The 27,565-nt window shown below is 35.7% G+C and overlaps 2 protein-coding genes across 2 annotated transcripts; both read left to right on the forward strand.

Annotated features, from left to right (window-relative positions):
* Positions 1–4,383: 4,383 nt before the first annotated feature.
* On the forward strand, positions 4,384–8,367 carry LOC133867702 (uncharacterized). The gene is made up of 3 exons (XM_062304468.1): positions 4,384–4,540; positions 4,627–4,784; positions 7,871–8,367. The coding sequence occupies exons 1-3, from the start codon at positions 4,460–4,462 to the stop codon at positions 7,968–7,970; spliced, it is 339 nt and encodes a 112-aa protein (XP_062160452.1). The 5' UTR covers positions 4,384–4,459; the 3' UTR covers positions 7,971–8,367.
* Positions 8,368–12,624: 4,257 nt separating this feature from the next.
* LOC133868920 (transcriptional corepressor LEUNIG-like) lies at positions 12,625–25,973 on the forward strand. The gene is made up of 18 exons (XM_062305917.1): positions 12,625–12,645; positions 13,774–13,838; positions 13,962–14,059; positions 14,546–14,658; positions 14,746–15,005; positions 15,293–15,341; positions 15,426–15,528; positions 16,287–16,336; positions 16,534–16,782; positions 17,804–17,878; positions 18,045–18,098; positions 18,284–18,422; positions 18,674–18,786; positions 18,871–19,020; positions 23,882–24,037; positions 24,735–24,851; positions 24,934–25,134; positions 25,577–25,973. Exons 1-18 carry the CDS (start codon positions 12,625–12,627, stop codon positions 25,721–25,723), a joined length of 2,160 nt encoding a protein of 719 aa, XP_062161901.1. The 3' UTR covers positions 25,724–25,973.
* Positions 25,974–27,565: the final 1,592 nt, after the last annotated feature.

A 27,565-nucleotide genomic window follows, 5' to 3' on the forward strand; every position in this document is an offset into this window, starting at 1 on the left:
CTATGCATTTAATTGAAGCAAATGCACACCTTTATTTATCAAAGAGAGTAGAATCAAACTTTCGAGAGTTTATCATTCACTTTCAATCTGAGTTTTCTCTCTATGGCTTGCTCTCTTTTTCAAAAAATGATTCTTATCGAATTAGACTTTGATAAAGAGTTAGAGATAATTGTGAAACTTGCTATGGAAAAAGAAATATCAACATTACATGGTCCTTCTAAACGGGACATTCATTAGGCGTGATTGCTTGCAAGCTGAGAAATATCTTTTTCACAACTGTTTTGCTAAACGACCAATATATCCTCACAAATATTTTCGAATAAGGTTTCGGATGAGTCGTATTATTTTTTGTCGTATTCAAAATGCGGTTGAAGCGTTGTATACTTATTTTGTCCAACGAAGAGATGGTTATAGAAGACTCGGTTTTTCTTCCCTTCAAAATATTATTGCCGCACTTAGGATGCTTGCATATGGTGTTATCGCTGAACGAATACTTGAAGGTTGGAGAACCTACCGTAATAGAGAGTCTAAAAAAGTTTGTTAAAGCGGTTATTCCAGAATTTTGAGAAGAATACTTAAGGTCACCCAACAATCAAGACATCGCTAGATTGATAGCAGAAGGCGAAAAGCGTGGATTTCCATGCATGTTAGGGAGCATGGATTGCATGCACTGGAAATGGAAGAACTGTCCGGTTGCGTGTCAAGGTATTTATTCTGGTTATATCCAAGAACCAATTGTTGTTTTGGAAGCGGTGGCTTCATATGATATTTGGATATGGCATTTTTTTTTGTTTGGTTATCCGAGTTTCATAATGATATAAACGTACTAGATAGGTCTTTAATATATTCTAACCTTGCTCAAGGGCGTGCTACTCCTGTCAACTACACAATTAACGATCATAACTATACAGTTGGATACTACCTCCTTGATGGCATACATCCGCGGTTGGCAATATTTATAGAAACAATTTCATCTCCACAAGGGAATAGAAGAAAACACTTTGTTGCATCCCAAGAGTCATCAAGGAAGGATGTGGAGCGTGCCTTCGGAGTACTTCAAGCATAATTTGCAATAGTGCATGGACCTGCATGATTTTTTTACCTTAAAACACTCAAAGACATTATAATGACATGCGTATTTTTATATAATATGATCGTTGAAAATGAGTGGGCTAACAATGGAGCAGAATACTTCAAATATGAACAATTCAACGAACCACTTGAACCAGTGACACACGGGCCTACAAATGACTTCAGTGAGTTCATTCGACGCCATCATTGTATTAGATATAAGGAAACTCATTTTTAACTCCAGTTGGACCTCATCGAGCACTTATGAAAACTACATACCGAGACATAGGAACTTGTCATGATTACTAGTATTGGTTATTTAGACATACTTTTGAGCTACCGGTTATTTAGACAAACTTTTGTTATTAAGAAATCGTTGCCTTCTATTAAAGAAGGATGTATGTTTATCTCCACAGAGGCAGTACGTTTGTTGTGGTCATATATGGGGAGCTTCTTGCAACTCCTTCCTCGAATAACCTTGCCATGATCACATTTGGTTTGTATGCATTGAATCAGCAGATGAATCTCATTAATGAATACTTATATTGGATACTATTAATCTGCGTACTAAATGCAAAGGGGGAAGAAAGAAGGTCTCACCATTTGTAAAAAAGGAATGCACTGAATCATCATCAATGCAGAGGGAAGAATGTGGAGTTAATGAAAGACTAACCAAAAACTCACATGCAACAGATTCATTCAACCATAAAGACCTCCACACCGAAATTACAAAACCAACACTTAACCTCTCCCTTACAACCCCACAATCCAAACATGATCTTCATTAGTTAGTCAAGGAAACAAATCATTCTTTTCCATTATCATCACTAGGGAATTATTTAAAAATAATTTTCATTAGGGAAAACTTAAATTCAAGAACCTTCATTATCAATCACAGTGAGTCAACCAAGGAATGGCCCCAAAACAATTCAGTTCAAAATATATTGCAAATGTAATTATAAGGTAGGTCAACATACATATGCTATCCAAAGCAAATCACAAATTCCTAAAAGCAATATATATATAGGTCATGCAATGTCCGGAAGAAAGAAACCCCATTTCTTGACAAAGGGGGTTTATGTTTGCTAATCAATACAAAGGTTGCAATTTTGAGGAAACTTGATAGAATTTGGCGAAAACTCTATTTTGATGAGCTTGTTGCGAATTGATGCAATCAAATAATAAAAAGAACAAAGAAAAAGATATAGGCTACTTCGAGAGAGCCGTGATCTTCAATGGCTACTTCGAGGAAGTCGTAACCTCCAAGATACCAACAAAGGTTATAGGTTTTCATAATATTCAGTATGATATTTTATTGATTAGGGTTACACTTATATAGAAGATAGTTAGGTTATAAGACATACCATTTGGTCTAGCGGTCATTACATCATGCACGAAAATAACTATGAAGGAAATAAACTAATCGAAAATACATTATTTATTAGCTAAAACACTTAGAGAAATAATATATGGAGATTATACTCCTTATTCTCTACCGACTTAGGCTTTAAGATTGCCATGTGTTGTGCCACATAAACCCTAAAAATCTCAACGTATCACGAATGCTCTTAGGTGTTTACTCACGCTATCTACAAGTTTGATTTTTCCAAGGCTCATGGCATAGGTAAATGTGAACTCCTTTTCTAAGCTGGCACGTGGGTTAGGAACATAGTTTTCTACCTTGTTCTTATACACAAATAGTCAGAATTCGAAGGTAACTACTAACTTCCAAGTATATGTAAATGTTGCACATACATGCATGGTATGTTAGAAAACATCTCATTGAACCTCTTGTTTTGATTGTAGTGGTCATCATAAATGTCATAAACAATGATTTGTGTAAATACTTGCATAAATAGAATTAAAAAACTTGTAGAAAGCCTTTGAAACAATTCCATTTTCATCTAAAGATTAAAAAAAAAAAAAAAAAAAAAAAAGATGATAAAGACAGAAGAAGGTTAGAGCACTAGCATCAATTTTTCTTTGATTTTTTTTTTTTTTTTTTTTTAAAAAAAATTTAAGGAACAAGATTATTTTTTGCTTTCCTATTTAAATACATTTCACAATAGTTTCCTTTATTTTTCCTTATACCATTAACACAATATTTATTTACAAAAGACAAATTTCCTACCTACCCTCACATTTTTTACAAAATCCCCAATGACAAGAAAAAAAGATTAGAGATGAGAAATATATTTTATGTTAAAATAATGTATATAGAAGCTAAAGTGCTAGCGCGGTAGCATTCCCAATGTTTAGAAAAGCAATAAAAAATCGGTTGCAGGTGATTTTTTGTGATATTTTTTTAAATTTTGTTTATTTTATATTTTTTTAAAAAATTTATAAAGAAACTGCTGTTAGTGATCATAGAGGCGAAAGTCACCCACTTACTGTTAGATGACACGAGTAGTCTTGGATAAGTAGAGAAGTGTAAGATTAAGAAGTGTAAACTGAACTACTTGTATATAAGACATGTATAAAGTAGTTGTTAAGATAATCTTTATATTAAAATAATACATATTATAAAACTGGTTATATGGTTATTAATTGCCTTTTTTTTTAATCCTTAACCCCACTAACCCCATCCAGCTTACACGATTATCCGGTTGCTGTTATGCGGTTAACAATTATTATATCTAACGGTGTATATAAAATCACATTATTTAAATTTTTTAAAAGACGTATCAATATTGACTTCTTATACATCGTTAGATACACTAACATTAAATTTTGACCATAAAATGAATTCATTTAAAATTGAAAGAATTCCATTCCAATAAAATAAGAGTGTAATATTTAGCATTACTCAATAAAAATTTACGAATTAGTTTCAATAGAATTGATTTCCATAGTTGTTGACCAACAATACATTCTTTTAAAAATTGAAACTCTGTATTTAACCATGTTACTCTATGAACGGGATTCCTAATATTTGCTACCCTAATTGCTACTCGAACAACGAATTCAAGGGGTCTCATCTGTTCCATTGACCTATAATTTTGAAAATTACAAATTATTAGTTTTTTTTTTTTTTTTTTAACACCTTCTAGTTTGTTACAAATAATGGGATTATTTTATTTTATTTTATTTATGGCTTTTTAACACAAATAAATGGGTCTAAAGCCCTACCTTCATTATGCTTTTTTTTTTTTTTGGTAATGGGCCTCCCGTTGGGCCAGAGAGTTGAACCAATTGATCCATTTTTTTTAATAAACCATTTTAATTTTTTTTTTTTTTTTTTTTTTTTTTTTTTTAAAAAAAAAAAAAAACCGTTTTAAAGGTCTGGGTCTAAGACAAACTTTCTTTCTCTAATTCTCTCTCTCTCTCTCCCTCTCAGAGACGCGCACCCAATTTTCAGGAACTGCAACTCCAGATCTCACTTACTCAAATGGAAAATAAGAAATCAGTTGGAGAAGGCATATCATCTGCAAACGCTGTGTTACTCGGAGCTTTAGCTCCCGGTGTCAACGTCCGTACTATATCTCAACCCCTCATCTCTCGCATGTGTATATATATTTCCAGCCAAGTAGTGATGCTTGTTTGATTGGTCTGCAGGGTCCCACATGGAACACGCTAAAATCAACGTTTGTGATGTTGGGTCTTTGCCTTGCTTTGATGCTGGGCTTAGCGTTCTCTGCAAGTGACTCTTCCTTGGTACTTCACGTTGCATTCCTTGTTCTAATCACGGTGACCCTGTTCCTGCTTCTTAGCTGGTACCTCAATTTCTCCGCTGAAAAACCCATGTGCTTTTTGCTTGTTATGGACACTGTGCTCATACTGTAAATGGGTTTTCGTTGGTGGTTTCTAATTATTGGTTTTTGGTTGTGGATCAATTGTGTGATTTAAGGTTTTTTTTTGTGTGTGTGTGTGTTAATTGGTCATGTAATGTCTTAGTACAGTAAAATTTCTTTTAAGAAGTTATTGAGTGTTCTGTCACATATTAAATTGTATGATTGTGTGACTAAAAGCAACTCATATTTTGCAAACTCGATGTTCTTTCATGTTGGATTACTTGTGCTGCTATAACGATTTCAAAAGAAATCAGTTTACTGCTTGTTAAGATCACCCTTATGCCCAAATTGCTTGTTTATAACCTGTGCTACTATAATGCTCTTTTTGCATTGGATAACTTGTTGAAATACTTGAAGTTGGGAGAAATTGACATGATTTTTTCAATTTCTGGGGTGAGTGCTTTGCAGATGGGTGAGAAACTTGGTTCTTCAGCTTCTCGAGTTGCTTTCTAAATCTTCTCATGGCAGCTGATCTGAACATATTTGTGTTTACGTCTGAGTTTGGAGTTTGGACCCTTTTGTTTCTTTTTGTTTTAAATGGAGTATGTAGAAATTATTACAGCATATAAAGATGGTCTCCAACCGAGTTCCACTGATAAGAAGGAAGTCGGTAAACTAGAAGATAAAAGAGCAAATACATAATACAAGATGTAGATAAAAGATAGACGTTGTATTTAAGTGAAAATGAAACTCTGTGTAGTGATAAGTTTTTGTAACAGTTTAATCTATATATACAAACATCAACTCTAGGTTGAGAGTGTGGAAGCCATCAATATTATATCTTCTTGAATAATCTGTGTTTGTTTATGGTATCAAAGCATCCACATACCAACGTCTTTTTCCCATGGCCTCAGAAATTTCTTCTTCCACAACTCACTCTACAACTACTGCTTCTTCCGCCACTGTCGTTAACCTGCAGCATTCTATTTCTTTGAAACTCACCTGCGACAATTACCTCTTATGGAAAAGCTCAACTTATTCCTTACCTTAATGGCCAAAATTTATTCGGCTATCTTTGATGGCACCATTCCACCACCTCCACAATAGGTTCCTTCTTCCACAGATTCTACCCAAACAGTACTCGACCCAGAATTTCTTCTCTGGCGTCAACATGTAACACTCCCAACCCGCTAAGGTTAGGTTTGTTAACCTAGAAGCCCAAGAGGCACAAAGGTCATAAATTGTATCAGAGTCACCTAGTAATGCGTCATGTGGTACTGTCAAAATCACATGATGTGACCTTACAAGGACGTCAGGGGTACAAGGGAGGGAATTTGTAACACCACAGTCCCAAATTGAGAAAACGAGTTGCTTACATAGAGTGAGTAGTTTATAGAAAAATACTAATGCGTGCTAAGTCCACATTGCTTTCCTACTAGATAATATAAGTGATTCTGCTCCAAATTGACTAGTCATTTTGGAGTGATAGCGCAGATGTAGCTAACGCTTTTTCCTGGGTCCTTACACAACATGATCAAGCTATCCTCAGTGTGATTATCTCCTTGTAAGAGACTATTCTCTCCCAAGTTGTAGGATTGTCTTTTTATCGGGTTGTTTGGATTGCCCTTGAGAAAATGTTTTCCTCGCACTCCCGTGCAAGAATTATGCAGTTGCGTTTACAGCAAATACCAAACCATCCTTAGTTATTTCTAAATTTGAATCAACTGAGATTTGTTTATTTTATTGTATTTTTTGACATTATTTTCTTCAAGAAAGTTAAATGATGGCATCTTGATTTTTCTACTCTCTTTGGTCAGACTGTAGAGATTGTTGGTATAAAAGCTGCATTTGTAAGCAGGTTGTTGTTTACCAAATAAATAGTAAATATAACGTAGATCTGATCTATAAAACATTGAAGTTCTACATGACCTCAACTCCTATTGTTATCTTTTGGAAATGTTGTGGGTAAGGAGGGATTATACTAATTTTATACCATGGATAAAACATGCTGGATGTCAAGCTTGGCATAGCTAGAATTTCAATCCCCAATTTTCTCCTGCCCCTACAAATGAAACTGGTACGCTTTGACATGGCTTTGGCGATTATATCTTCTACCTCAATTTGTTATGCTGTTGAAGCATTGTGCTCTGCTTGCTCATATATTTCGTAGGCTTTTAGTTGATCTATTGCTTATTGCTTGCTCATATATTTCATACCTCAATTTGACATAAAATATTTTGGAAAATATTTTCTGCATTTTCCTATGTTTGGTGCTACTGAAAAATACGAATGAGTAGAATGTGTTTTCTTGGTCAATTGAAATTGCACCCAAACCCAAAGTGCCGTTCTGTCATCATTTTCTTCTTCTCTCTCTCAGAGCTCTCCCTACTCACTCCTATGCACAGCTACCATCACCTCCTTCTCCCCTTCCCCCTCCTTACTCCTTTGCACTGTCACCGCCATCCCCCCCACGCAATCTGTGCCTCACTCTTCCGCACTGCCACCACCCTCCCCCTCTTCCCTCCCCTTATTTACTCCTCTGAACCACTAACACCATCTTTCCTCTCCTCCCTCGTCACCCTTTATTCAGATTAATGAGACATATATATAAATTGTGATAGGGTGAAGAAATATTTAAAAAATTATTCTTTTAGGGTATTTGAAGGACATAATGCACTAAAATTCCAGAGGGGTGCTAAGACTTACAAATTAAAACATGTACTTTACCTCTTGATGCATTCATAGCGGAAGACTTTACTACCTATTATGCACATGATTTAGACAGCTAATGAATGTTCAGTTTGTTAGGCTATGTTTCTGAAGTGCCAATGTGTTCGTTAGGCTTTTATGTCTTCTGTTCTTACGAGTTCTGAAAAAAAAAAAGAAAAAAAAAAGCACTGAAAGGCGTGTAGTTCATCTCTTGCCAACCTTTGTTCAAGCCAAATTGAGGTGTGATTAGATTTGTCATTTTATGTATGAAAACCATTTGAATGAAATTAAAATATCGGCATGACTTGTTGGAAATTATTTGGACACTTCTTTTATGAATTGTTGTTGGGTTTTGGCAGGTTTCTTGCACAGACGGGTTTGGTTTCAGTTGAACATCAAATGCGGGAGATGGAATTGGTTCCAAATGATTCTCCAGAGAGAAGCGGAAAGAACAAATAAATTGTTTCTCTTATAGCATTACAAGCAAAAGATATCATCAAGTTTGGGAAGAAAAAAAAATTAAGAGGACACTTAATAACATTTCAAATGGAAAGACAGGTGCTTTTATATGCTTTCCTTCAGCAAGGAATGAGAAGATAAGGATGACAGAACAGTAAGCAAATGACAGCACTTCTTCCATCATTTTGGTTTAGAATTGTCGGGAGTGGTTTCAGCTTTCGAATCTTTCTTTGCTTCCTCCTCCTTATGTTTGCTCCTTTTGGGCTTGAAGAAGCAGAAACATGAGCAGCAGGGCAACTCAATGAAGAACTTCATTTCTTTAAATGTAATGATGAATTGATGATTCAAAATATTTGGAGAACATTATGTATATAAAGTTGCAGCCTTGATTTTATTATTCCTTTGCCTTTATTCTTCTCCACCTTTGTATGTTATTCCTTTTTCTTACAGATAGGAAATTCCTTGGGCTTCTTGAGTGGGTTATTTTCAACTTGTATGGGTATTCCTTAAGAAAGGAGGTTTCTTTTTGTATGTCTTTCCTAATGGAAAAGATTTCTGAGTAAGCACTGTAAAAGCAGAGTATATTATATTCTAAAGAGGCATTGTTGAGGTGACTGGCAAACTGTGTTCACTGTGATCAATTGGATGGCCACCTAAAAGTTAATACTGTGTTAAATTATTATTTAACTTAAAAGAAATTGAGGAAAAACTTTACAAAACTCCTTATGAACTTCCACGCTTTTTTATATTAGTCTTAAAATTTTAAAAACTCTCAATTTAGACTATATTAAACTTTTAATGTTTGCAATGTCCTCCATCTATTAGGTTTTGTATTAAATCATACGGCAAATGAGGTGAAATAACTTTTATACCCTGAAAATTTTATAATATTCTAAATTTGCCCTCAATTACAAATTTAAAAAAATAAAAAAAGAAAAAAAGAAAAAAAGGGATGTCCCAGTGTGGGTCACGTGTTAGGTCACGACCAGACCTAACGTGGGTCAAAACTGGGTCTCCTTGTGACCCACATTGAACCTATGAAATATCCTTGCGACCTAGCTTCTTCTTTCTTTTTTTCTTTCCTTTTTTTTTTTTTTTTTTTTTTTTTTTTTTAAGTTTATTCAAATTTAATAATTTAATTAACATTCTAATAGTTATCAAATTTTTTTTTTGGTGTTGTTGAATGAAATATCATATTTTTGAATCAGTGAACATAATGCTCTGGATAGAGATTTTTAATCATTTTGTTGTTCGGATTTCATTAAATGTGACTCTCCAGTCTTCATAGGCTCATCTATCCATTACCAAATCAATGCCCGCCTCTCAACTCCTACAAAGGGGTTGTTGTTCTTGATATGATGGAAGGCTCTTTCAAGGGTCATGCCTCTGCTCTTCATTGTCTTCATAGACTCATCTATCTAAGCAGATCTCGAACACTCAGCATATTTATTCAGATAATTAAGTTTTATAAGAATTCTCTCATATTCACTTAGCATATTTCACACGCTGGCGAGTTGATCTCTTCTACCGGCACACTTTGCCTTTCTCCGCCTACCTGCCGCTAATGATATGTTATGAGTTTTTGCTTTTCTGTAGAGTTTTTGTTTTGATTTTAGCAGTTTTCAGTTCTCACCCCTTTTCAACCCCTTCAAAGTGGTTGTTGTTTCTATTACTAAATCAATGCCCGCCTTTCAATCCCCACAAAAGGGTTGTTGTTTTTGATATGGTGGAAGACTCTTTCAAGGGTCATGCCTCTGCTCTTCATTGTTTTGGTGCTTTATCCACTTTATGCGAACCAATCATTGGCTTTGTCCAAGGTAAAGAGGACCAGAAATTTTTTGATTCATTTGGAGTTAAAAACACACCCATTTCCTGACTGGTGTTACAAGTTTTGGCACTATTTTTATCAGTTTTAAGTTTATTACTTTATTGTTGGGACACCCATCCCTCTGGATCATCTTTGTAACCCTGCTTTTGTTGAATGAATGTTGTATTTAAAAAAAAAAAAAAAAAACAACAAATTGTTGAGAGTCTTAATACATGCTATAGCAGCCTGCAAAATAACCAAAGTCGTGTTGAAGAAAGAAATTCGTTTACTATCTACGCACCAAGAAAAGTCCCTGCTTAGTTACTATCTACGCATCATTTCAAGAAAGAGCAACATTTATCTCCCATGGTAACACAGCCACGGTTGCCATGAAGCACGGGGACGAAAAGCTTGCCCAAATATGCGGCACAATTGCCGCCGACGGGAAGCGCCACGAAATTGCTTATACCAAAATAGCCGGGAAGCTTTTTGAGCTTGATCCAAATGGAACCGTCGTGGCCTTCGCCGCCATGATGAGGAGGAAAATATTAATGCTGCGATTCTTATGATGCATGAGACTTTGACCCCGTTTTAATAACCCCCTCCCCTCCCCTCCCCCTTTCCCTTATTTTTACATCTTCTAAAAAATATCAACTCAAAATATTTTGTAACTTTTTTTATTTTCTATATTACATCAACAATTTTTTGTTATTATTTAAATAAAAAAACCCACTACAATACAAAGTTTTTCCACTTTTCCATATAAATTATTTCTACTTTATATCACATCAATCACTTTTAACTTTTACTCAACAAAAAAAATTCTCCATGAGGGGAGAGGAGGGGGATTACTAAACAGGGCCTTTATCTCGATCATGATTTTTTATAATTTTTGTTTTTGAAAAAAATTATAGATTTTTAAGTTTTATAAAATTAGGTCGTTTCATGCATCGAATGACATGAAAATGCTATATATTAAAAATGTGCTACGTTAACAATGAAAATTTAGTACATTTTTATCAGGTTCTTACATTTTATGTCATATAAAAGTTTTGAGCCAAAAATTGTTTTTTTGTTTATTAAATAAAAAGTTTCTCTTTAAAAATGAAGAAAAAACATTTTTAAATGAGATATATATATATATATATATATATATATATATATATATATATATATATATATATATATATATATATATATATATATTTTTTTTTTTCGTTCAATGTAAAAAAGATATAAATTCACATAATTTAAATAGAATCTAAAATTGATTTAAAATTATAAATAATCCTAATCCATTATCCCAAGCTCTTTTTTCTTTTTTCAAATTTCTTTGTCTTGTGAATTGTGATTAACTCCACTCAATTGCCTGTAATTTTTGCCTACATGTGTAGAAACCCAGCGTCAAATCTTACATCAATATCCACACCAAACCAACCATTTAGTCAAACATTTGGCAAACATTTGTGATAGAAGAATTTTTGTAGTAAAAAGTTTAAATAGCAGTAAAAAGTGATTGGTTTGCTACAAAATATAAAAAATTTTAGAATTGATTTGTAGAAAAGTGAAAAAATTTTGTTTTGTAGTAAATTTTTTTATTTGAATAATAGTAAAAAACTATTGATATAATATAAAAAGTGAAAAAAGAGAAAGGATGTTTTGGATTTAACTTTTTCTTAAATAAGTGAAAAAAATAGAGTGGAAGTGAGAAATGTTTGCCAAACACCCCCATTATTTCCTTATGGGTGTAAGCGGAGTAGTTATTAACTACTAACAGCTAACCACATAATTGTTAATAACTGCACAACCACTTAACCGATTGCGGTTAACGGTTTCGGTTAATGGCTTTCGAAGTATAAAAAAATGTTAATAACGGCTAACCGTTTATAATTATATATATATATATATATATATATATATATATATATATAATTAAATATCCACATTCTCTTTGTCAAATGGAGATACAAAATAATTATTGGTTCAAGCTATTGAGAAAATGCATTGTTTTCTTGCTAATAAACCAAAAAAGTATCACGCAGAGCGGCAAAAGAACCCTTTTTTTTTTTTTTTGAGCTTGACACTGAACAAGCTGAGTGAGCATCAGAGGCTCAGAACTCTTTGTTTGAGGCTTGAGTGATTTACTTGAATTTAGTGAAATTTTCAGATATTAAATATGAATTTGATATTCTTTGGCTATATAACAAAAAACATGAGCTTATAAGTCATAAAAAGAGGCCCAAAAGACCATTACTTGAAAAACGGTTAACGGTTAATAAACAGCTTTGAATAATCGCATGATTGTTGGTTGTGGTTAACCGATAATCGGTCAAGTAGTTGCGGTTATTTAAAACCGATAGCTGTATAAAGCGGTTGCGATTGTGGTATTGGTTAGGAGAGAATATCTACAACCACTTGTACACCGGCCTCTAAACCATGCTTAATCGGTCGGGATTGGTGCGGATATAAATTATGAAGTAGCTTATTCAAACAGTTCCTTAAATGGCAAATAATTATGCCACTATTAAGTTTATTACGTGACAAATAATTATGTCTCTCATAAAAAAAGTTACCACTCCCAAAATCAGATATTGCCTTCTCTCTAAAACCTCTCTCCATTCAGTTTATTCTAAAATATCCTATTGATTGAGTATCGGATGGCTGGAGACTTTTCAGTCCCTCAAGAACCACTGATTTTTCAATGACTTCTACATTATTTTGCAGGTGACCCATCAGTCAATCTAGTCATCCAAAAATTTGCTTTAATAGGGATAGAGTGGAATAAGGTTGCATTGCAAGGAGATAGTTTCACACGGGAGTTGGGCCTGACTCTATCTATTCAAATAAATGTTTGGACAGTTTGAGCAGGTGAGATCCGAGCTATCCGAATACCTATCGGGTAGAGCCCGCCCCCATCAGCTTTGCCCTATTGCATTTCCCAAAGGACAGCCTATTGCACCCCCATCGGATCCATGCTTAATTCACAAGTCCATAGAATTATAGAATTTACAGGACAAGACGAGTAACCAATGGCCGGTGTCAGTACTTTAAATTAGTTCCCTGAGCAAGTATGGAATAACGTTGAGAGCTAAAGGAGCCCAAATTAATTGTGTCAAGATACAGTTAATATGTCATTATTATTCCTCATTAAATAAATTGGTCATGTTTATATGTCATTACTATTCCTTGTTATTAAATTTGGGCATTTTGAACATATTTTTGGGTGTTGAGCCTTCATTACACCTATTTTTTTACACTTATTCTAAATGTTTAAAAAAAAAAAAAAAACCAAAATGTAATATTATCATTTAAAACCTCATATGAAATAACGTCGTTTTTTTGTATATATAAATAAATGAAATATATGTTGATATATGGTAAGCGGTTTTTTTCAACCGTCTATAAAAGCGGTTAGGCGGTTTAGGATGGTTAGTGGTTAGTATGCGGTTATATATTCTTCTAATGGTGGCTTAAAGAATATTTTTAAAAGTTGTGTTAAAATATTAATTAAATAATGAAACAAATAATTTTGTATCGGTATAAGTTTTTGAGATTTTACCATAATGTTAAAGCAACTATCCTAACTTTAACTATTATCTCTTTTATTTATTTTTTATTTTAATTAAATTTAGTTAATTGGTTGATTTACCATTTGAGCACAAGGAAAAAAAAAAAGAAAAAAGAGGCGCCCTTATGAATGACACGTATCAGGTGGGCCCTATAAAGTCCGTACACCCTCTCTCCTCTCTCTCTCTCTCCCACACCAGCAAACTAACACTGTGTTTGTTTGTCCCTTTTCTTTTGCATGGCACTGTCACTGGCTGCTTAGCTCGCTCAGGTCTCTCTCTCTCTCTCTCTCTCTCACTAAGAAACCCCAAATGGGTCACGCTAGAATTGCGTATACTGCGCAATCTTCGTCTAAGTCCAACCCACTTGGTTTCATGCTCTCATTTCTTTTTCTTTTTTTGTTTGGATGAATCATTTATTTCTTTTCAGAGAAGGATTGCGAAGGTGGTGGAAGAAATTATGGCGTCAGGTGATGACTGGGATGCTGCGAAGATGTGAGTTTCTTTGCTTGAATGGTGTTTTTCTCATTGGTGTATGTATGGGTAATGGGTTTCTTTTAGTTCTTGGGGTGCTTAATTTGTGTTTTGTCGATTTGAATCATTTGATGGGGGTTATAGGTTTGATATGTATCTGCATGATTATTTGGTGAAAAAGAAGATGCATAAGACTGCTGCAATTTTCAAGAAGGAGGCCGATATTTGTGACAATCCTGTTGGTAATGTTCTCTTCCTTGCAGGCTCTTATTTTATGTCTCTGTTATTCTTATTTTAATACGCTTCTAATGGATGAATGTACTTGTTTAGTTAGTACTGAGATGCACTCCTGATGTTGATTGTGTTAATTACTGTTACTATTAATATATATATATTTTTTTTTCTATTAGCTTGAGAGTTTGTTGCTTAATTTTGTTGGTAATATCTTTGACTACGAGTTTTTGTTTTTGTTTTTTTTGTTTTTTTGTCGTTTTCCTTGAGAATGGAAAATTGGAGGGAATTTGTTCAATGTCTGTCCATTATGTTGTTAAATTGTGCTTTCAATATGGGTCATGTTAATTTGTTGTTCCCTTTTGATTATACGAGGCTTCTTGCTCACTGCATTGCACTATGCCGCCCATTATGATATTTTTGGGTGGCTTTGATGTTTACATTGTCACCTTAAGTTGATTGTTTGTTGATTAGAAACGTGAGGTTCTTGTTTCCAGTGATTGATGATTCTCCTGGAGGATTCTTATTCGAATGGTGGTCAATATTTTTTGATGTATATGCCTTTAGGCAACTGGAGCCTCAGTATGCCGAGGCAGAGGGTTTGGTTAAGGTGAGAATTTATCGAATTTGAGGTATCACTGTGCTTAGTTTTTGTTGTAAGATGGTGCATTCTAGGAATTCCTTGTTTAATTTTCAGGCTACCCAAATGACCGAGAATGAGCAACAAAAAATCAATTTAACAATGTCACAGTTAGTGATGAACCAGCACAGGCCCGGACAGTTAACTGTGACTCCTGACCTTGATAATACATATGGGCTACCAGCTGCTTGTCTGTTGACTGCGAAAATGTATGAGGAAGAGCGTCTTAAGCATCCTACTGGAAATTTTGACCCCAATTTATGTTCACTTGATGCTAACAAACTGAGACTCCCAAATTCAGCCGCAATCAGTTTAAGGTACTTCTGAGATAATGTTTGTAACTTTGTATCATATCAAACTGATATGAGCAGGTGGCTTATTTATACATCATATAAATTTCTTTGTTCATTGAAAGGAGAGTAACAGTCCTTAGATTTATGGGTCTCTGATCTAGGAAAATTTAAAAAGGGTACTTTGAGAAATTGTTTTCCTTACATTAAGAGGATTGCCTACATGATAATTGTTACTGTTAATTGGCTTCGTTGATTTACATATAGAGGGTTTTTTAATCTTTTCTTTTTGACATTTCTTATTCACGTGTCAGCCATCCACAGCAACAAATTCCTGAGCAGGCTCAACAGCTGGTTGTGAGAGTATAGTCAAACCCATTCAAACATTCTCATGAAAATTCCTAACTGCTAGAATCTTTTTGAAGATTAATTATACTGGTGTTGCAGGAAAATAGAAATGTCATTGGAATGGAGAGAACTGTACCTATGGATTCCATGCTGTATGGAATACCAAAAATGAAGCTCCCAATTACCGGACCACCTGATGCAGGTTTCGTTATATCATACTTTCTAGATTAGCAATTCTTCTTTGGAAAATCTTGGGGATCAGCTTAGCCAATTCACCTCATTTTTTGTTCAACACAAACCTTAGTGCTATGGTATTGAATAAATAAGATGATGTGTGCTGTTTGCTTCTTGTGATTTATTATATTATGAACTAACTATACATATGATAAGGATATCTTATTTTGCTTCTGTTGTTAGCCTACCATGCTCTTTAAAGACCTTTAGACTTCAACATGAAACTGATGCCTCAATTTATCTGATCCTAAAACAAATCTTCAAAAATTTTAATTGGATTCCTTTTTTTTTTTTTTTTTGTATTCTTTTTCCTAATTTCTTTTGGGAATGGTCAGAGATAAGTAATGTCCAGAAACCCATTGTACAAAGTGATGTGCATATTACTGCATAATGAATTAACGATGAGTGCCTTTTGTTGACCTTAATGCTTTGTATTCCATGGCAGGACATGGTGGCCATGTAGTTTTAGTTGCATCAAGTCTTAGTTCCTTTAATTATCTTGGGGTAATCAAGCGATCCAAGGATTGAACTCAGTTATTGACATTGGGTCAAATGTTTTAATAAGTCACTAAATTTGGAACTTTAGCTCTTTTAAATTGGACATAATTGCACATAAGTGGTTGGAAAAAACATATAATTAGGAAGCAATATTTTTCTCTGATTTATTTCATTTAAAGGAATGGCTATTATCTACTTGATGTTTTAAATAAATTTCAATCTTTGCAGGGATGCATGAGGGAATCAATTCAGCACCACTGGATGGATGGCCTTTAACTGTAAGTTTTTATCACATACTTGGCTCTGGAACTCGAACCCTCTAAGCGACACTTCTACGTTTAATGTTCTTGTTGTTTTCAATAATTGCTGTTGAGCATTAGTTAAATTTTCTATTTCAGTCTGCTTCATATTTCTGTTGGAACTTGACCAAATTCCTCAAGGTTTGGGACACCAGGTACTAAATTCACTTTTGCAGGCACTAAACTCTCAGCAACATTTTCAGATGTTGGCACCAGAACTTAAGAAAGCACTTTTGGCTCAAGTACTGACACGTATGCATAGAAACGAGATATCAACTTTTCCTGGAAGCGCGTCCAATTTTGATAGTCCAAATCTGATGCTTGACAAAATGGAATTATCTGCAAAGGATCGACAGGTTAGCGGAAACAATGACTTTCAAGTTCCAGATGATTGGTTTCCCTATTTATCAAAGAAGCTGGAGTTGTGATATGAATTACTGTGTACATGCAATTTTATGTGAATCAGCAGGTAAAAGTGTGACAGCTACACAACCAATCTACTATTTATATCCCATGTTAACATTTGACGTGCTCTGCATGTTTTAATAAAATTGTGTCAGGTTATTCACATTTGTGATGGATAACACTTTGTTCATCTGATAAGAAAATAGTCCAAAAGCAATGGTAACAGTTCCTAAGAAATTCTTACATGCCAACTCCTGGACATGAAAAAACCATCCTGATTATGTAATTATTACATAGATAATATATATATATATATATATATATATATATATAATCCTTCTATTATCCTTTATTGATTGTTGACCATGTATACATACAAAGAAATTATCCTGTATAGTAATGTGAAATTGCCTTCGATAAGAAAGATCTACAATCATGTACACCTCTGTCAAACTTGTAATGGACCCTGGGTTTTGAGTTTACTTGTGGAAAAGCATTTAGATTTGTGGAGAAGTCAATGAGCTGGACTGAAGAAGATGAGGTAGCAAGAAAATTCTAGAGCTTAGATTTAAAATTGCTTTTGGTGAACTTTTTATCTTGTTACTGATCATCCTAATACCAGCCAGTCTACGTATGAAATATAATTGGAGAAGAGGAAACCAAAAGTAGTTTTGATGCTTCCCAACCAAAAGCAGAAACCGATTACAGAAGAAAGTTGACCACGAGTTTTTGTGACGATGCCTTTTTCAGATGAATTTAGATGGTAATAAGTGTGGAGGCCTATTGATCTATGATAGGACGAGCTCCATATCCCAGTAATGGTTTTCCTAGAGACTCGTTGAGCTTTTGATGTTTTTGTATTCTTGTGTTTTCACTTCCCTCTTCTTTTGATAAATATTATAGATTTGAACTGATGAAAGGATTAATTCCATAAATGAATCAAATGCATGTCTTAATTGTCAAACTTTCATAAATTTTTATTGGACATTACATCCAAAATTTTCATCATCTGTTCCCGATCATAAGTTGATTATGATTCAGATGATGGTCCAAATGAAACAAACTGCAGAGGACCAGTGGAAACATGATCAACTAGAGCAGCAGCTGTTCCTAGAGGTTAGTTGTAACCCTACTTAAGTCATTTTCTTTGTTAGGAAAGGTGATGATTAATGCTTTCCTCTCTTGGTGAAAGGTTATCGTTTCTTATATGAATCATATATGTACATACTTATGTCTGTATATGTTGCTTTTTCTGTTTCTAATGTTACCTGTTTTGAATCAGAATAACAGAAAGAGTCAGACAAGGTCATATTCAAGAGCTGCATACAATATAGTGGTAGGTCATACCCCTTGAAAGGGTTTTTCCTTCATCACTTGACAATCATATTTATAAGATAAAGAAAAATAAATATTAGCAACTCTATCATCATATTTGTTGAACGCGTCTGTTTATTGTATGCTTGCTATCTTTGGCTTTTATGTCTTCTAATTTTTGCTCTATTCATGGATTACCCTTGATAGAATCATATAAATGCCGACAGTCAACCTATCGATGTTGAATCTTATTTGTCCCATAATGATGAAAATGCTGGTTGTACAAGTACTCCTTTCGGCAGTTTAAAACACCATTCTATAGCTTGCACTAAAGATGAACATGAAGGTAATTTTCTACACTTGCAGTATCAAGGTACTTTGTAGTTTGTTGACAAGATTATGGAATTTATGCCTAGAATCTAGTAGATGGTGTATCTCAGAATCTAGTAGATGGTACATATCAGAAATCTACTGGGACACTTTTACTTAAATGTCCGTAATACAAAACAGTGAAAGGGGAATGATGCACTACATTGCAATAATATTATCCAAGCATTCATTGATATTTGTTTTAACATAAGCTTTGTCACCATCTAGTACGCTTCACATTTGAAGAGGTTGTTACTCTCCACTCAAGCAAAAACAAGGTGTTGTGCTGCCATTTTTCATCAGATGGGAAGTTATTAGCTAGTGCGGGGCATGAAAATAAGGTGGTTTGATGTGATCCATCATTTAAATTTAGTTTGCATTTTTCTTTTGCATAAGTTCTGAGGTAATTGCATTTCCACTGCTAGGTTTCCATTTGGAACATGGAAACTTTGGGTTCCATTAATACATCAGAAGGGCATTCTCTTCTCGTTTCAGATGTTCGGTTTAGACCAAGTTCAATTCTTTTTGCAACATCTTCCTTTGACAGAACTGTGAAAATATGGGATGCAGCAAGGGTAAGCTTTTTTCCTTGCCACTTCTGACCTTGATTGTTTGACTGTCTTCTTGTTTAGGACATCAGTTGTTTTATTTTGTTACCGTGTAGTGTTCCTTTTTCTTGTCAGTTTTCCATTTAGAAGCAATGCGAAGGACTTCTGACATTGAAGGTCCTATTTTTAGGGGGTAGACCATAGACACCCCCCCCCCCCCCCCCTTTTTTTTTTTTTTTTTTTAAAAAAAGAATATTAATTCAATGTCTTTTCGATAGCTTCTAACAGATATTAAGTCTTATTTTGATTCATTTATGTCCACACCTATAGTGTGGTATTTTACTTATCAAAAAATTTATGTCCACACCTGCTTGCTCTTCTGATTTATCTTTATTAATATCCAATATGAAGCATACACACATTGTTCATATTTTACATATTTTACTTTAATTTAATTTTTTTGGCACAAGTCTATTCTACTTAAGAGGATTTAAATTCTTCATGTTGCAATTGAAACAGATATAGGCCATTCTTGTACGTTGCTATAACCTAAATATTTACTTAGATTGGAATTCAAATTGAAGTTGGAATTTTCAAATATTATATTCATCCAAAGTTTGCATTTGGAGATTCTACAAAGTTTTTTAATTTTTGCGTCTTGTATTCATAAGGTGATAACCTTTTGAAGGTGAATCTATACCTTGTCTGATGAATTTGGTTCTTTCTACAGGTTCAATTGCATTGTCTAAGTGAAAGATATGAAAGTTAAAAAAATAAAAAACAATTCTGCAACATAATTATTATTATTATTTTTTTCATTTATATATCTCAAGATGGCTAAATCTTGTTATGAAGTTGTTAGAATGATTAGATGTATGACATGTTGCCACTTTATATGAGAATTCTATCAAATTAATTTCGTTGGATCAGTAAGAGGACAAGTTACACAAGTGAAACTAGTTTTAATGTAAATATTTCTGGTATGAAGTATTTTTCTTTTTTGGGCGTTAAGTAGTAGTTCTGGTACCTAAACCAAACTGTGCTATCTGAGAAACCCAAAACCCAAAGAACAGACAAAAGGAAAGGAAAAAGGAAAAAAGAAGAAAAAGATAGTACAAGATGTAACTTTGAGCTGAAATTACAAGCAATATCAAGGACCGGATATAATTCTTTTAATCTTTTTTTTTTTGATAAGTAAGAGACCAATTTTATTAAAAAAGCATAAGGCGCCCCTTAGTACATTAGGAGTATACAAGGAAAACACTTAGCCAGAAAGAGAAAAACGAGTGAGAAAGTTAGGAAAAGAAATAGGTAAAGGGTGGACATAAGCCGTGGTCCAAAAATACAAGGAATGGTAGAACGAGGAAATGATCTCTTCCAAGGTACTTTCCAAGTCCTCAAAACTCCTATTGTTTTTTTCCCTCCATAAGCATCAAAAGAGGCAGATAGGTGCCATTTTCCAAACCGCAGCGCTCCTTGATCTTCCAGAGGACCACTAACACGCAAGGAAGTTAATAACCTGTCTGGGCATAACTCAAGACATTCCGAAACGGCTGAAGAGAGAATTCCACAAAATAGAAGCCACATTGCAGTGGAGAAGGAGATGATCCACGGTCTCCCCAGTCTTCTTACACATGTAGCATCTGTTAATCACGATAACATGCCGTTTCCTAAGGTTGTCCTGGGTGAGGATCTTGCCAAGAGTCGTGGACCACACAAAGAAGGCAGCCCTTGAGGGAGGTTGACTGCGCCGAACACTTTTCAAGGGAAAGCGGCTACTACCAGCGCCAACGCTAGCTAAGGAGTAAAAGAAGGACTTGACTTTGAATACTCATATTTTGGAGGAGACCCACCACAACTTGTCTTTACTGTCTTTACTCATTTTGACTGAGTGCAACATTTAGAAGAAAGAAACAAAGACATCCACCTCCCAATTGTGAGCCTCCCTAGTGAAGCTCACGTTCCACTGGAATGAGTCGCCCAAGAGCTCCAGCTTATCCGCTACTACAACGTCCTATAGTCGAGTAATGCCAAATAAAGCTGGAAAAACTACTTTAAGAGCCGTGTCTCCACACTACAAATCATGCCAAAAGCTAATCTTGGCGCCATCCCCCACTACGAATCTAGTGAAACGAGAGAACGAATCCCAACCTTTCCTGATGTTCTTCTACACCCCCACCCCAAAGGCACTTGTTGGCTCGAGAGAACACCACCCACCCCATAGGCTACCATATTTAGAATCCTCCATGACTCTCCACCACGCATCTCGCTCAAACCCAAACCGCCATAGCCATTTGCCTAGTAGGGCGAGATTGAAAAACCTCAAAATTCTGATCCCCAACCCTCCCTCAGAGATCGGAGAGCACACCTTGTCCCATCTGACCAAGTGTTATTTGAATTCATCGCCTATCCTACCCAAAAGAAAGTCTCTTTGAAGCTTCTCAATACGATAGGCCACACGAATAGGAATGGGGAAGAGAGACAAGAAGTACGTAGGGAGGTTACAAAGGGTACTCTTGATGAGGGTAACCCTGCCACCCTTGGACAAATACATCATTTTTCAACTGGCCAAACGACGCTCTATCTTAACCACGATACCAGATAGACGTAGCCTTGTGACACGCCCCAAGTGGCATACCAAGGTACTTCATGGGCAGAGAGGAAGTCCCGCATCCCAAGATAGTAGCCAACTCAGCAGAATTGTCTACATTGCCAACATGAACTAAGAAGGATTTGGCCAAATTGACCTTTAATCCAGAGATAGCTTCGAAGCAAAATAAGAGGACATGCAGGTAACGAAGATGGCTAGTAGAAGCCTTATAGAAGACCAAGGTGTCATCCGCGAACAACAAGTGGGAGATGTTAATCACGGGAGGCCTAGAACCCACAGAAAAGCTTGAGAGGCGACCACTGTCAACAGTAATAGAGAGCATTTTGCTCAAAGCCTCCATGACAACTATAAACAGGAGGGGAGAAAGAAGATCTCCCTGTCTCAGACCTCTAGAACTTTTGAAGAAGCCAGCTGGCGAACCATTGACCAAAACAGAGTAGCGCACCGAAGAAATGCAGTGAAAAATCCAAGAGACCCATTTATCCCCGAAACCTCATCTTTTCAGTATGTACAGTAAGAACTTCCAGTTGATGTGGTCAAAGGCCTTTGTAATATCCAGTTTGCAAAGAACCCCTAGGATACCAAACTTGATGCGGCTATCCAAGAATTCGTTGGCTATAAGGACTGAGTCCAAAATATGTCTACCTTTGACAAAAGCGTTCTGAGGCTTTGAGATAATCTTCTCCATAACAGGGCTCATTCTATTAGCGAGAGCTTTAGCAATGATCTTATAAACACCACTCACAAGGTTGATAGGTCGGAAGTCTGCGAGATCAGACGCCCCATGAGATTTGAGGATTAAAGCAATGAAGGAGGCGTTGAGGCTTTTCACAAATTTGCTATGAGCATGGAAATTAGTAAAGACCCCCATGAGATCAGATTTGATCATGTTCCAGTAGTCTTGGAAAAAAGCCATGGGGAAGCCATCGGGACCTTGAGCCTTATCTCGGCTCATAGATTTCACCACCTCTAGGACCTCCCTTTCCTCAAAAGGAAGCTCCAATTGAGCGGCCTCCTCTGAGGGTAAGGAGTTGAAAGCGAGGCCATCCAACCTGGGCCTCCAATTGTATTGCTCAGAAAAAAGGGACTCATAAAATTGAACAATGTGGTCTCTGATGGCCGGTTGATCTGAAGTGACTGAGCCATTGACAGACAGAGATTCTGTGGAGTTAGATCTTCTGTGGAGTTAGATCTTCTGTTCGAGTTAGCAATCTGATGAAAAAAATTTGTGCATTTGTCACCCTCTTTTAGCCAAATGGCCCTGGATTTTTGTCTCCAGCTAATTTCTTCTTGGAGAATAATTCTTTCCAGATCACTAGCAATCGAGCTTTTCCTCAAAAGTTCTTCAGAGTCTAAGCTTCTCTCTCTTCCTCAAGCCTATCAAGCGTGCACAAGTCTTCAAGGTGAGCTAATTTAAGGGATTCCACATTTCCAAACAACTGTTCATTCCAAGATTTGAGGGCGACCTTTAAAGCTTTTAGTTTTTGAGCAAGGACAAAGCTAGGGGAGCCTTGAAAGGAATAAGACGCCCACCAAAGCCTCACCCTATCCACGAAACCCTCTTCCTATAGCCACATATTCTCGAACTTAAAAGGTCTTTTCCCCCTTTGGATGCCACCACATATGAGGAGGATGGGGAAGTGGTCAGAGCACAAGCGAGGAACCCTCTTCTGGAGAAGACCAGGATATCTAGCTTCCCAATCCGGAGAGACAAGAAACTTGTCGAGCCTAGACCGAGAGGAATTATTCTTTTAATATCTAAAAGTTGGGGCTCTAGTTATGGGTGACGCAATCTCAGCTATTTACATGCCAGCTTCAATTATGGGGGTTGTACCTAGGTTTTTTTTCAAAGTTTGTGGATTAGTTGTGAAGGAAGTGTGTGGCCTTCCGGATTTGGAGTCAAGATGGGCTTGATGTCCTCTCCGCTAGTTCTATTTTCCTATCAATATATAGTATTTGTACACTAAGTTTTAAGATTAGGACTTTCTGAATGTGCAGTTCAGTAATGCTTGGGTTTGACTAGGCGGCATCTTTGGGCCAGAATATGAGCTTTATATGGGATTGATGCTCAATCTATACCCAATGAATCCTGTCCTCATTATCTAATTATGTCTTAGGTGTAATATATTATTTGCCTTCTATGCTTTTTATTCTTGTTAAAGTTACTCATCAAAAAAAATTATTTGCCTTCTATGCTTTTGTTTTGTATCAAGCGAAGGAGTAACCAAATCCATTAATATAAATAAATTATTTTTTGTGCTTCATGGTTGTTTGTAGCCAAGTGAATCATTGTGCACGCTTCTTGGGCATGCCGAACAAGTAATGTCAGTGGATTTCCACCCAAGAAACTTGGACCTCTTCTGCTCCTGCGATAGAAGTAATGAGATCCGACTATGGAGTGTCTCTGGAAATGTTTGCAAACGCATCTCTAAGGTCTGATCTTGAGCTTTCCATTAGTCAGAATAGAATATTAGAGTCATAATATGCTAATACTCGAAACAGCAAGTTTGCTTGTTACACTTATTTCTTGTAGACACTGATATCAGGTTAGACCCACAAAAAGTACTATGTTGCATGACTAATTTCTTAGTAGTGTTAAATTCAGTGGCTTTAATTATGTATATATTTTTATTGATGGACATCATCCTGGGCCTTTGGGCCTTGTACTTGATTAAGGCCCTTCTATGCTGATGTTTTCAGCATTTCTTATGATAATTATATATATATTTTTTTTAAAAAAATTGCAAATGTTATGAAGGTTCAACTAGAATGATGTCTCATGATTTTTAGAAAGTAGTTACACGAATAGTGACTTTCACAGCCTTAAATTTGGATTTTTCTCCTCATGATTTGTGTAAAAAGTCATGAAAACGCACCATTGAAGAGTAAGTTAACATCATAATACTAAGTTGTCTTCATGCCATGGCTTTGTTTACATATTGAAGAAACCTTACGAAACAATTTTGAGTTTATGTTCTGAAACTTTATCACTCTTTGAGCCATTTTCCTGCAAAACAGTTGTTATGATAGAAATTACATTGTATCCTATTGCATTGAAGATGTTTGGTAGTCAAACATTTCTTGCAATTCTACTTACCGACGCCTTCATCTCCATACTGAGTAACTGCAGGGAGCTACTAAACAAGTCAGATTCCAGCCACAATTGGGAAAGCTTTTGGCCACTGCTGCAGGAAACAGTATCCATGTAATTGATGTAGAGACTGACTGCCTCCAATTCTACTTTAAGGTAAGTCATACAATCTTGTAATGTATTAGATTTTCTGTTTCTATTCTCTCTACATTATTTACCTGATTTGCTTTCTTTTTAGGGACATGTCGAAGATATACTTTCAATTTGCTGGGACATAAGTGGGAAGTATATTGCATCTGTTAGTGGAGATAGTGCACGAGTTTGGTCAGCTGTGTCGGGTGGAAAATGCATACATGAACTTCGTTCAAATGGCAACAAATTCCAGTCATGCACCTTTCATCCTGGATATTCACAGCTCTTGATCATTGGTGGTTACCAGGTATACCGTTATATAATGTCAGGTTCTATTTGTTCATCCAAGAGTCATGAAAATAGTAAGAACGTAATGATGTGATAGCTACAAAATTAACTGCAAAGAGAAGAAAGCTTGGCGCACGTCTTTTCACATTGGAGGTAGATGGAAGAATAAATTTTGCCAAAAAACTTAATATTACATCAAGGCCCTATTTGTTTCTACTGAAATTGTTGCCCAACTTAGAAATGATCTTAAATGTTTTAGTTGCAAGAGAGTGACTTTAGAAGAAGAGATTTCATTTTTCCCCCTTTCATTAGCATGCAAGGGATTTTTTTTTTTAGTATACTAAATTTTTCTGGATCGGTAAGCAATCGAGTCATTTTGCAATGTCTCTTAGCTCTATCTTTATGACCCTGTACACAATATCCTCCTCTGGTGAGATTTAATAGTTCATCTTTTATTGCAGTTTCTCGAGATATGGAATCCAACTGTGAACAACAATACATTGTCCATTCCAGCTCACAATGGAATAATTGCTGCACTAGCAGACTCACCACAGACTGAAATGGTTGCCTCAGCAAGTCATGACCACTGTGTGAAGTTATGGAAATGATGCTTCTCTGTATGCACTTTCCCTGCACCCACATGTGAAAATGTGCTGGTTTTGTAAAACATTTCGTCGATCCAGATAGAGGCAAAATCTGCATAACAGCTCGGACTTCAATCGCCAGGAGCTAAGTGCCGTGGCCAGAGATAAAGCTTTTCTTATAGTCTCATACATGAAACCCCTTAAAAGATGGGTATACTCGTTTTCAAATCTGTAGAGCTATAGAGGTACAGCTTACTGTTTCAGACTCACTGAATTACGACTCAATATAAATGAAACAATATTGCAGCTTTATTTGCTTTGATATCCCCTATGAGATGTGTTATAGTAGCTGTGATGCTTGTGTGCCCTAACACCCAAGTATCACATTATGGCAGTCTAAAATGGCATGAGCAGAGAGCCTCCCCCCCTTTTCTGCAGAAAAACCTGGCAGGCAAAAAATGGAAGCCTCGTAACTTACACTATGGAGAATTTCAATTACATAGTTGTTGATAATCAAGATTATCAAGTATTATCTTTGTTATGCAGATAGTGGTTTCTTTTCTTTTTCATTTTTACCATTTTTCCTCCTTGGGGTCGATGGAGTTTGCAGTCTCGTTGGAAACGTGGATGCATGCTCTTAAAAACTGTCCCTTACTCCACTGTCGGCGATGATCTTGGAGAAGTTGATGATGACATGTAAATCTGCCTCAAAAGTAGAAGTCAAGTTATGATGAGCATGTTTACATCTGCTCTGTTCATATGCATTGAATGCGGCTACATCTATATTAGCTTTGTTCAAGGTTTTGACGGACTCTTGCGAATAAGTTCTTATTGATATTGGGCGAAAGGAGGGATTGATATCCCTGAAATTAAGGTTGTCTGACTTTCAAAGAGGGGGTTGTGGGACTTACTTGCCTCGAAGCGGGCCTTATACTTTAGGCTGCATATGGCAGGTGGGTCCTGCAATCCCTTTCTTAAGTTACCAAATTTTTGTGAAATTCGGACGGTCTAATTTTAGGATAGAAATTTTTTACAGACTCGTTTGTAGGAAATAGTGACATGGTTTGTAGGGAATTTTTGTCCCCAATTTTATGGAATCCTCATCTGAGAGAGTATTTGTTGATATTCTAGGCACCCGAAGAACTTCAATGATCCGTTACATCTCGATTACCTGCTTTGAATTGCTTGCATTTTTTTTTTTTATGGGTTTGCATTGTTTGCATGTCTACGAAAATTTATGCCACTCGATGATCTTTTAACCATGCACAGGACGGAACTAGAATTTTAGGTGGAGGAAAAAACTATAAAGAAGACTTTTTGGGGTGTTAAAAATTAATTTTAAAGGATTCCGCCCCTGCATGTGCAACCTCCCTTCATAGCTGCAAAATTATCTTTATTAACTACAATGTGATGGTTTTTAAACTGCATGAGTGCACTCTTGAAATGAGGCATTTTTTTAATTTTAAAAAATGAAATAGCTCCTTGAATCTTTGAAGCCCTAACTAGATAAGCGTAGATAATGTTCTTCACTGATTTAAACAATTAATGCAGAAAGAGTCTAGAGAGGAGTTCATTGAAGACTGAGTTACTAATTTTAAACTTCAGTTTGTTCACTGGTTGCAGGATTCATTACATCTGGCAGCTCGAAGTGGCCCATAACCTTCATGAGGAAGGAATTTGCCTGCAAGTGTTCTTGCACTACAGAAATTCATCAACTTTCACTTGTGCATAAAAGTTTGTCCTTGACATCAACATAAATGTAATGTTGAAGAATTGCAATGATTTTCCTCTTTCTCTCTCTCTCCAAATGCAAAAGAAGACAGCCTATTGATTCAACCATTAGACACTGCCTTGGATCAAGCTGAA

Source organism: Alnus glutinosa, chromosome 5, assembly GCF_958979055.1.
Source record: "Alnus glutinosa chromosome 5, dhAlnGlut1.1, whole genome shotgun sequence".
Taxonomy (NCBI): Eukaryota; Viridiplantae; Streptophyta; class Magnoliopsida; order Fagales; family Betulaceae; genus Alnus; species Alnus glutinosa.